At 37.4% G+C, this 12,399-nt stretch overlaps 2 gene segments (V, D, J or C); one reads left to right on the top strand and one right to left on the bottom strand.

The window, feature by feature from the left end:
• Positions 1–1,426: 1,426 nt before the first annotated feature.
• LOC128013790 (immunoglobulin kappa variable 1D-33-like) lies at positions 1,427–1,938 on the bottom strand. The segment is given in 2 exon segments: positions 1,427–1,749; positions 1,847–1,938. Coding segments are annotated over 2 exon segments (372 nt in total).
• A 3,033-nt stretch (positions 1,939–4,971) lies between these two features.
• Positions 4,972–5,421, top strand: LOC128014062 (immunoglobulin lambda constant 7-like). The segment is given in 2 exon segments: positions 4,972–5,008; positions 5,108–5,421. Coding segments are annotated over 2 exon segments (351 nt in total).
• The last annotated feature ends 6,978 nt before the right edge of the window (positions 5,422–12,399 follow it).

The following is a 12,399-nucleotide window of genomic DNA, read 5'->3' as shown; positions in this document are numbered from 1 at the left end:
CCCCTTCTTCGTGATCCCATGTTTTAAACTTTAGTTAGTGTGTAATGTTGTTGTTAGAGTATAAATAATATCTGTAAAATTCTAAAGTTCAAAGTTCAATGCCAAGCGAGATATTTTATTTAACAGAATTTGCCTACAACGAACGACCCGTTTGGACTACAGCCCTCTAGTTCCTGTAGTAATGACGTCACTAAAACAGTTTTTAGACTAACCTCCACCCACATGAATACGCAAACAGGAAGCGTGGTCTTGTTGTGCTCCGACGGAGAAGGAAGAGCTGCGTTTGTGTTTGCCATGTCGTTGAAACACTGTTATTTTCATCTGAGTCCAATCATCTTTGTTTGGGCTTCCCAGGGACGCTGTACTTGGAGATTAATGGTTACAATTTATGTTTAACTCTGTTCCTGAAAATTGTAATCCACATGTAAAACTATGTGCAGCAAATTTTGCTGAGGACAATTTCCTCAGTCTCAATCAGTTTAATGCCGGATTCGCACAAAAATTATTCTTGAAAGATAGAGCAGTTCCCTCTTTGTCTGGAGAAGGCGTTGTTTATGGACCACAACCGGTAAGTGTATTTTATTATTTAAGTTGGTGCTTTTAACAGTTTCTGTAACTTATTACACAAAGGACAATGCTGTTTAGCTTTAACTAGATGTTAGGGCTGTGCAAAAAAAACGAATGCTATTTTCATGCGCATCTCATTAGTAAAAACGCCTCTGTGATTATAAATACATCTCCAGCCCATGCGTTCTAGCCCAATCGCGTTACCAGGAGGGCCACGTGCTCTAAGCTGGTGTCGAATTACAACACAGGAACGCTGGCCCAATCAGAACTCGCTACGTATTTCTGAAGGAGGGACTTTATAGAACAAGGAAGTCATCAGCCCATTTTTGTGACAATGAAAACAGCGGTATACAGGTGAATTGTGTGAAAAATAATGTTTTTCTACACGCGAAACATGAACACGTTATATTGCACACTTGAAAAACATAAAAAAAAAAAAACATAAATGTCCCCCAGGCTGTGTGTCCTGGGGCTGGGTCTGTCTGACAGTTATTAAAACTCTCCATTTCATTCTTCTCAATCAATCCTCTTGAATGGTTAATGTCATTATCCTGTTGAAATTTCCATTTAGGTTTCAGTAAACAGCAAAACCTTTGAGTTTTTTGTCCAGAGCACATTGTTCCAGACATTTAGTCCTCAAGGAGATCAGACTAAAGCAGATGAATCTGATATTTAAATGTTCATGTAGGTAAATAAATACAGTTCATATTAATGTCCGTATGCCATAATCTCTGGAAAATGTGTTACTTGAAGTCATTGTGTTGTTTGTGATCCTCTCATCAGCAGCTGCAGTGTCTCTCAGCTGTATCAGTGCAGTCACTGTGACTCTGACTGACGGAGGTTTTTGTACGACTCTTTATCACTGTGTGAACACACCACTACCAGAACAGTGGTAACTCTGACAGTAATAATCTCCTGTATCTTCAGTCTGGACTCCACTGATGGTCAGAGAGAAATCACTGTTAGATCCACTGCCACTGAATCTAGAAGGAGTTCCAGTGTAACGGCTCGTTGCATCATATATGAGGAGTTTAGGAGCTTCTCCAGGTTTCTGTAAGTACCAGTGTAAGTAATTACTACCACACACACTACTGCTGATTTTACAGTTTATTCTGACTTCTTGTCCTCGAGCTGCTGTTATTAATGATGGACTCTGAGTTACAGTGTACTGTCCTCTACACTCTGAAAGAAAGAACAAGAATAATATTTAGACAAATGTGACGATGTACATTTCAAATATTAAAGAATTAATAATAATTAACAATTTCATCACACAAACCTTGAGCAAACAGTGTGAGAGTCCAGATGAGGATGATGATGTTGTTCATTGTTGTTGTTGTGTCTTGTGTGATGATGAAGATTGTGTTCTGTTCTGCTCTCAGTCATGAAGTGTTAAACTCACAGCTCTATAAACACTCTCAGAGCTCCAGGGGTGTGTCTATGTGCCCCCCCCCATGTCTGTAGTAAATGTCTAACTGCATCTGGCAGTGTCGGATCCTCACATGTGTAGACAGCTGCCCAGGGACGATTTTATGCTCTTCTTTATACTTAATTTTAGACTGTTTCTATAACGTGATCTTAATTACAAATGTCAAGAGTGCATAATGTTATGTGATCCATGTAATGCGCGAGCAAAAATCTATTCACTAGCAAGTGTATTTCCTTCACTCACACAAAACTGGATGTGTGCTTTTAAATATACAATGTTCTTTTCTGAATTGACTCTGCTCTCGCTCAGATATTGTGTGTGCGCTCAAACATTGTCCTCACATCACTGAAGACCAGAAGATTATTATTATTATTTTTTTAATTCAGGTGAAGAGAAGACTTTTCTCACTAAATGGAAGCAAGCTGATTATAGTCAGCCTTCTCTAGTAGTTTATTTTGTTATTTAGTACTTATTTTAATTAAGTGCTTAAAGTGTCAATATCCATTTATTCAATTATTTTATTTAGTTCATTTGTATTTTGTAGTTTTTGTATATATAGTTATAAAATAAAAGCAGATCAACCAGGTTCCAGAAATAATCACTGAGGGGAGGCCCATGATGTGTCCGTCTCTGTTTCAAAGAAGTATTTTCTCGTCCTGCTTGAGACTCAAATGCAGGAGAACAGCTTCATCATCTCCAGCAGGGTCAGGACTAGGATTTAGATCCATTGACTTACACTCTTCCCCAATATCAGGACACACTGGCATTACACAGACCCTTTTTCACTTCTGCAGTTGCTAAATGTGGTTCCAAAAATTCATACAGAAATACATGTAGAAAATTAAGAAAAATGGTTAATAAATTATATTAGAGTAACAATGATCTTGTATACAAGTGAACTCCTAAATACAAGATACAAGTGAATTGTATTTTTGAATGCACTCTATCATGGTTTATCAGTGATTATTAATGTTTCCTGCTCAGTGTTGAATGATTCACTGATTGCTTGATTTTATTTAATTTTTATTCCTTGGGAAGTGTTCACTTTTACTGTTCAATGTTCAATTATAATCTTAATTAAACTTATTACTTAAACATTCATGATCAACTATAACTCAATTATAAAGCACTGAGGCAGGAGTCATTTATTAAAGATGATATCCCACTGTTCTGTGCATTCGATTCTGACAGATGAGCTGAAACAATAAAAGCTGTTTGAAAGTTGTTTGTGTATAAATGTGTACATTTCTGCTGTGTTTTTTTCACAGAAATGCATTCTCTGCTGTTTATTTTTTTTAGTGTAAAACTTGAAGCCCAGATTAATCGATTTTGAACTTATTTGTTGATTATTTTCATTTTCAATGATCATTAATTAGATCAATTATGTTTTTGCAGCCCAAATAATAACCAGTGTTGCTATGTAAAATAAAACAAAATTAATAAATACATTTTGAAGTAATAACAGCAACCAGACACTTCCTGAAGTTATTTATAGTCAAACCTAAATTTACTGGTACTTTTTATTTTATTTTTCAGTCTATGGTGTAGAAATCATTAGCAATTAAAAAACAACAACAACAAAAAAAAGCACTTCAGCAAAACATGGTCAGGTCTGAAGTGTCTGAATAATTTTTGGTCTCAAACGTTGATCAGTTTCACTGGTAGTCCACTGTATGAAGATTTTTTTGGGTATAATATGTCACAGATGACTTTACTCTGCTATCTTCACTTACATAAATGAACTATCGTGTCCTGCACCCACTAGTAAAAAAAAAAAAAAACATATCAGATGACTGTATAATTTTGGGCTTTTACTGTAAGTCTTCCTTACAGAACTGCTTCAGCTCAGTGACATTTGTAGGATTTTCAGTTGTTTATAACAGCATTTCAAAACTTGAAGGAAAGTAAGTTCGGTTGCATTTTATTTACACCCAGTTCTCGCCATCAACTAACTATTACCTAAGACATTGGCTTTAATAAACTCCTAATTTGATGCTTATTAATAGTTAGTAGGGTAAATGTTAAGTTATTAAGCTATGGATCTGCACGTCTCACGTCTCGCTTGCCCTGTAACTGTTCCAGTGTTTTATCCTCTAATTAATGCTGACATCACTATATGAGAAATATTTTCATGTGGCCTTTTTCCATCTGAATAAAGATCATCAGGACTCATAATTGAGTCAAATGAGTCTAGACTGAAACAATGTCAATCTGAAAAGTTAAAAACTACTTATTCATTTGTCTGAAGCTGCAGGTGTTTGTGTGAATCATAATGATTGAGCTGTAAATGAAGAACAGAAACATCATAATTGATAAACTCCACAACATCGTCCATGATAAAAGAGGTCAAAGGTCACATCAGTCACAGATCATCAAATACATTTACTTAAAAAAGTGTAAGTCAGAACACAACAAGAGAATGAATGAGAAATATAGCTACTGTACACACAGACCGAATCAAGACTACTGTAAATGAGATTAATAAATTCTATGATTATGATTATTGGCTTGCTTAGTTGGGGACACTTAATTTCTGGCAATATTATTGACTCGATCGCACAGACACTGTACTGAACTGAGCTGGACAACGATGACATCACTGAATCAATGATGAACTGACTTTAGCTGAAAAATTTAGTCTTTGCTATTATCCTCTTGCATTATCAACACACTATTTTCCTGTTTGACTCTGTGAAGCTGCTTTACCACAATCTGACTTGAATTGATGAAAAAATCACATTATTTTGCAATAACAAATGTTTTTAATGTACTTTGTGAAAGAGATTTGTTATTTAAAAGTATTTTGCCCAAACTAAATGACTGAGTGTTGTTAACAGCTGAGGTGTTTCTACTCTCAGTGTGTTGAAGAGTTTCTCTCTCTGCTTTTGTATTTGATTTTTAAACAGATTTGATTCAGAATATAAAGAAAACTACTGGAATTAAAGCAGTCATGTCAGTCAGTGATATTGAATAAGATGAATTTAACGGCTCTCCTCATGTCTGCTGCTGAAAGTCCTGTTGAAATGCTGTGAATGCTGCAGGGCAGAAGAGTGCTGGAGCTGCAGTGTGTTTTCTCTGTGTTTGTGAATGTGTTGTGTTTGTCTCCTGCAGCTGGTCCCACAGTGAAGCCCTCAGTGTCTCTGCTGCCGCCCTCTTCTCTGCAGATCTCTGGAGACTCAGCCGCACTGCTCTGCCTGCTCAGCTCTTACTCTCCACAGGGGGCGCTGGTGAGCTGGACACTGGACGGCTCAGAGGTCACCGAGGGGGTTGTGACCAGCGCAGAGAGCGAGCAGGACGGCCGCTACAGCCGCAGTAGTGTCCTGACCCTCAGCAAAGCACGCTGGGAAGCGGGAGAGCAGTACGTCTGCAGAGTAACACATGATGGAGCTCCTCATGAGGCCTCGTTCCACAAGAGTCGCTGTTAGTCGCTCGCAGTGCTGATGTTTCTCCAGTGAGCGCTGCTCTCTCCTGAAGATGAGCGTATCTGAGTGTCCTGTGTCAGGCAGGATTCACATGAGTCTAGTGCTGCAGCTGTAGTCATTTACAACTCAATACTGAAAGAGAGCTCTAGTGTCAAAGCACTGGCTGATCTTTCAATCTGCTGTGTTTGCTGCAACATTCAATAAAGCTTCTCAACAAACTCCATTTGTGTCTGACAACATCATTCAACTAACAGATGAAGATGCATGTAGTGTTTGTCCAGGTGTTTTTCAGAAGCTCGATCAGTAGCAGTAAATCTAGTCAAATAAAGCTCTTGGGGTTTGAACATGGTCTCTGGAGACAGAGCTGCTCTATTCTGAGAGGATCACAATCACTCCACCCTGACAATGCAAATGAGATTTTCAGCTCACACTCCCAGAGTCACTGTTTGATTGGTTACATGATCTGGACTGAAACACACCAGTTTCACTTCTGCTGTAGACCAGCAGCCCAGGTGAAAAATACAAGTTTAAATTTTTTTTGAATAGGTTTATTTTTTATTTTATTGCCATTCTTATTATTTATTTTTTAGCTATTTTTTAATAATATCATAATAAATGCATTTTAAATGTATTATTTTGAAACTGTAAATATTTTAAGCAAATACCAATATATTTAGCTATTTGCAATATATTTTAATATATTAAATTGGGTACAATTGGAAAAAATGTTTGTTATTAAGTTGCTTTTTTTGCAAATATAATTAAACATTATTAATTAAACAAACATAAAATGCTACAGCACAATAAAAAGTACAGCAGCACATATAATATCTCAATACCAAAAAATACATAGGAAATGAAAGATCAGAAAAAAACTTAAGTCTGCAAATGAAACACAAGAGTTTGTCACAAGTGGATTGTCACTTCTTTGAGTATGACTTATTTATGACATATTTACATTTTGTCTGTATGAAAACTGCATTAAGTTTTCAGTCTATAAACAGCTATCAGTCATAGTGTTTCTATGGTTCTTCAACACATTGAATTATAATATAGTATCAATTAAAACTAGAGGGCTTGCTTAAAAGTGAAAGAACATTGCATGGCTTGCTTATTTTTTTGGCACCTTAGTTGAGTGCAACTTTACCTAGGCTTTTATTTTACAGGGCACATGTTGTTTGCCTCAACGTTATATTGTACTTTTTAGAGACAGTAACAGTGACATTTTGCTGCTTGTGAACAAAATATCATTTATTACTTTTTGTAGAGGCAATGAAAAGGAGGGAGAGCCACCTTTAACCTGTTAACCAGACCCCACATCATGGGACTCACAGCTGCAAAGTGCCCTAGCTAACTTTAACTTTAACAGTTCTTACTTTAGTGTGTTTACACATCATTTTGCTGTCTTTGGAAAGAAGACTCTTTGGGCTGTACTTTTTTATCAACCAGAGTTTATCAAAAACATTTAATGTTATTGACACTGAAGTGGCTTGAATTTTTTTTTTTTTTTTTTTTTTACCACACCACACTGTTTTAAAAAAATAAATGAAATCAGTTCTGTAGCAATCTAGAAAAGTAATGGGCTGAAAGTCAAATGTCTCATGAGTTTCTATTTCAAATCTGAAGAATATACTATGAAAAATTAGATTCCTGCAACCATTTTTCTGAGACTATGTCTAGTCCCCCAAGTTATCTGCATGTGATATCAATTGAGTTTGCAATGAAGCCCAGATCTCTCAGAGAGCTCGACCGCTGAAAAGCCACGGAACTAAGACAGTTTCTGCACTGGCACCATATTTCGATACTACGTTATATAATAACTTTATGTTATTGTATACTGGTATTAATATTCTTGTCAGTCCATGGCTGTATTCTTTGTTTAACAGTTCTGCTAACATGCTGCTCACAACATTTGTAAGTCATGTTGAGGAGCTTTATGGAAAAGATGCATTAGTTTATAATGTGCATATCCTGGTCCACCTGTCAGCTGATCGCCAGCTGCATGGTTCTTTAGACTCCATCTCAACTTTATGGTGTTTTAGTAAAATTGTCGGGAGGAGCGCGTCAGATACTTAGCCTAATCAAAACAGGTGGACCACAACCAAGTAATCAGTACCATAGTATAAATATTGCTGACTTACCTCTATCAATTGACGGTTTATCAGCATCCCTCCTCCTCCCCATCTCCTCACTTCGAGTTCACTGTATAAATAGACAGGTAAAGGGGGGGGTACTCTAGGTTCAGGCCATTCTCACACTGGTGCCTTTCCCGGACAGCATGCCAAATACGCATACCATACCTCAGCTAATTATATGTAAGCATGTAAGCTCTTGCGCAGATTATAAGAAGGCTATCAGAGCTAGAAGAAATCAATAATGTTGAGTTGCCCTGTAAAGCTTTTAGAATGCAATATTACCTGGTCCTGACGGCCTTCAATCTACAGCACAGTGGAGGTAGCTGAAGACTGAACAAAGGTCAAGTTTCCACAGGGGATTATTATTATAATATTTTTTTTTGCTATAGACAAAGACATTTGTGTCATCCATAACATCATTCAGTCCGTGGATGGAATATATGTGGTGCTTAAGTTTTCACACAGATGGAAAATTTCTACAGCTATCCAATGACCTCAGATTTTCTCAAAGAATATATTTTCTCTCAACCTACAGGTGCATTCAATGTTGCCAAAGCATCACAGGTCTGTCACAAGTGTTTGCTCCTTCCTTACAAAGATAGATTTGTTGTCATGCCCCTTTTGCACACACAGAGTTATGGTGCACAGATCTATTACTTGCAGGATGTAGGTGGGGGACTAAACAATTGCTGACTTTAAGCTATCGAACTGACAAAGGGCATCTGAACTCTGAACTATTTCTGGATACTTGTGGATTTTGACAATGTGAGTATTCACATGTAAGTATGTTGCTTAATATATTTATATATACCATCCAGGATGATGTGGGAATCCACCACAAAATGGAGGGGTCTTGCATTATCTAGCTAGACTGGTGATAACAGAATTTGAGGAGTTGGAGGAGTGGCTTAACCCACAGGCTAAACAAAACAAGGTATGTATTGTTTTGTTTTTTTGTTTTTTAGCTGATTTTTGTAGAAATGTTCTATGTGGCTATATTGTATTCCCTGCTGTCATATATTTTGAGATGGTTAATATAAACAGAAAATAGAATAATGCATTTTGTCTTGTCAGATATCTGCGCTGGGTGGCACTGGGGGACAAAACACCCAAAAATTCACGTGGACCATACTCTCAAGTGTTTTCTCCGATGCAGTAGCCAAAAAGATAAACTGGAAGGGTGGCATAATACCAATGCGTCGAGTTGAAAACACCTATTATCTCTAGAACCTAAATCATATACATGCCAAAATACTATTAATTGGTTTTATTAATTTCATACATTTGTTATTCAGTTCTATCATACAAAAATACATACCATAAATCATAAACTTATTTTGTAACGTCTGATTTTGATTAATCTAAAAGTCTAGATTCCTCATTCAATGAGATAGTTACATGATTATTAACTGTTTTATTTTAAAGAAAAATGTTTTTCCATGCTTCAATGGTATACTGAAAAACAATGACAAGCATATCCAAAGTTTTAAAGGCTTTTATTGAAAAAAATAAATAAATAAAATAATAATAAAGACAAATAATAATAATGACTCAATATTTACAGTGTTGACCCTTGTTCTTTATAACCTCTGCAATTTGCTCTGGCATATTGGATATTAGCTTCTGGACCTTATCCTGACTGATGGCGAACCATTTTTGCCTTAATAATTTCTTGGAGTTGATCCCAATTTGTGGGCTTCTGCTTGTCCACTCGCCTTTTGAGGACTGACCACAGATTCTGTATGTGTTTGAGATCTGGGGAGTTGCCTACCACGGATCCAAAATTTCAATGTAATGATCTTCAAGCCACTTCTTTATCACTCTAGCTTTATGACATGATGCTCCATCATGCTGTAAAATGCACAGATCATAACCAAATTGCTCATGGATCGTTGGAAGAAGTCGCTCTTGCATGATGTTTTGATAACGTTTTTTATTTATTGCAGTTATTTTGGCCAGAATTATGAGAAAACATCTTGGTTATAAAGCAACCCCACACATGGATGTTCTGAGGATGCTTCTATGTGTGCTCTACACAGGACTCATTGTAGTGTTCACCTTTTCTTATCTGGACAATACATTTGTCCCAAACAGTCCCAAAAATATCTTGGCACCAGTCTTCTGTAGTGATATTCACTTTTGCCAACTTAGGGAGGCAAAATAGTGTAGTGATGGGTGCTTGTGTCACCAATGATGTTATGATATTTGGATCACATGTCACTTAAGGTGTGGTTATGAGTACATCACATAAGAAAGATTTGGTGGGAACTCTAACTTGTAGAAGCTCTTTTGTATCATCAACACAAGTAAGACACAAGTGTAATAAAATATATTGTATTAACAAAAGATTAATAGAATAATCAACAGCTAATAAATGATTACCATAAATAAAATGGGAATAAAGTGGATAAAATCCAAGAGAAGAAAAGAAAAGAATCTGAAAAGATAAACTGTTGCTACTCTGAAAGAAATAAGGTGAAGAACCCTATTATGCATCGAACAAATACATAAAAGATTTGCTATAAACTACAATCAGCTATATAATATCTAATGTAAATTTAAAAATCATAAACTGATAATAACTAACAATGCCAAGGTCTCTGGAAGAGGTTTGGATAAGTGATATTTACAATCTTTGCAGTTGAGTGAGCAGTCCGGTAGCGGTGGCTTCAACCACTGCTTGTGCTGGTAGCAATGCAGTGAGGAAAGAAGCAATAATTTTCAACAGCCTTGAAAATGAAGCGCTGGAGGATGCTGATCTCCTGGAGCACCAAAGGGTCCTAAAATCTGGAACATGCAGATGTGGTACTGGAGTAGGTGCAGAAGGTCCTTTGCCTGGAACACACAAGCGAAGGTACCTTGGAATTAAGGTCTGATCACCGGAGCTTAACCTTATTGCAGATGTCTGTATGTATTCTGCCTCTCTGGGCTAGAGACTCAGAACTTGGTCAGTTTGCCTTGTCTCTCTAGGCTGGAGACTCAGGACATGCTGCATATGCTGTTGTCAGAAGACTCTGAATGCAGTCTGAATGTAGATTATCTCTTTCCTCACAGACTGGAGGTCAGAACATGGTTGTATCTGTTGCTGCCTCAAAGCTGGAGACTTGGTATCTGTTATTGCCTCTTCCCTAATGGGCCTGAGACTCAGAATGTTGGTGAACTATTGCAGTCCTTTCCTTGACAGGACTCAGACCCAGAAAAGAGGTTGATATGTTGCAGTCTCACCTTCACAAGCCTGAGATTCAGAATGTTTGTTGATCTGTTAGTGACTCCTGGATGTGTCAGAGACTCAGAACTTACTCTGTTATTGCCTCTTCCCTCACAGGACTCAGACTCAATACAAGGAGTGTATTTTGGCAAGGTATATTTATCTATTTTCGATGAGGAGATTGCAGTCTGGTGCTTCTCCATTTCCAGGCTGTGATTGGCCGTTTCCATCAGAGTGGGGGGACACAGTGTGGCCCACCCTTCTTTCCTCCTGTTGAACTTAATTGCATAGTCCAAACACACATTCAGAAAAGTGTCACTAAAGGTTTACTGGTAGCACTTTATTTTACAGTCGTGTTCCTCATGTACATACTATGTACTTATTATAGTAATTACAACAACTATGTAATAACTAGGTACTAACCCTGAACCTAACCCTAAACCTAACCCTATCCCATGTAGTTACCTTGTATTACCAGAACTTTTTTTTTTTTTAGATAAATACACTGTAAGTACACTATAAGTACATGTTAGTTCACGTACTGTAAAATAAAGTGCAACCGGTTTACCAGTGTATTTCTCAGTTACCAAACCAAAACCATAATACCATTGGAAATATTATGAACACATTAAGTCTAAACATGATGGGAAAAGATTGAACTTTCATGCATGCATTGATTTGGCCGTTAACAGCTGAGTTTGTGTAATATGTCGCACTACAAGTTGCTGTCACTGAGAATACTTATTTCTCTGAATAAGTATAAGATGTGTTTGTTATAGTTTGTAAGAGTTTAAGGTGTGAGAACATAGTTATGAATGGATTTGGATGGAAGTATGTGATCCCTCTTTTTTTCACCCACTGCTCCGTCCAGAGGTCCTAAGGAATTTTTATGGCGGTCTCAAAACCTGAGGAATCAGTCTGTTGGTGGGTGGAGGGCAGAAACTGCATTTTAAGCAATAGGAACTCCTGTCCTTTCCGGGCTTTGTACCAAAGCTCTTCTTCTTGCCCTCTAAGAGGTTCCTGGCTATTGTTCTGGCATCTTTATCGGATGGCATTTGACAGTTTACTTATGTTAGTCCACCAAGATCCAATCAAAATGTAGCAAATATTTGTCGACTATTGTGATCAGAGAAGTGTAGTAGTGGAATGTGCTATCCACTACACTTCTGATCTCTAATCCTTGTACTTACTGCAAAATTTTAGTCTGTCCTTGATGTTTTTCTTGAAGAAAAATGGCTATGTTGCTGCCCTTCTTGACATCAGGCCTTTGTACAAAAATGTTGGATTCACTGTGTGTGCAGATGCTCTCACACCAACCTGCTGCCATCCCTGAGCAAGCTCTGCACTGCTGGAGACACTATTCTGTAGCTTACTCCTTGGGAGGAGATGGTCCTGGCACTTGCTGGACACTCTGGGATGTCCTGAAGACTTCTTTACTGCAGTTGAACCCTTCTGCTTGAAGTTCTTGATAATCTGGTAAATGGTCCTTTCAGGTGCAAAATTCTTTGTAGCAATTTCGTTGCATGTGAGGCCATTATGATGCAAAACGATGATGGCTGCATGTGTTTCTTTGGAGGTAACTATTTCTAACAAGAACACAATGATTGGAAGCGCTTCATCCCTTATTTTATAACAATC

This window comes from Carassius gibelio, chromosome B25 (assembly GCF_023724105.1).
Source record: "Carassius gibelio isolate Cgi1373 ecotype wild population from Czech Republic chromosome B25, carGib1.2-hapl.c, whole genome shotgun sequence".
In the NCBI taxonomy this organism is placed as follows: Eukaryota; Metazoa; Chordata; class Actinopteri; order Cypriniformes; family Cyprinidae; genus Carassius; species Carassius gibelio.
This window is presented reverse-complemented; position numbering and strand designations above follow the sequence as displayed.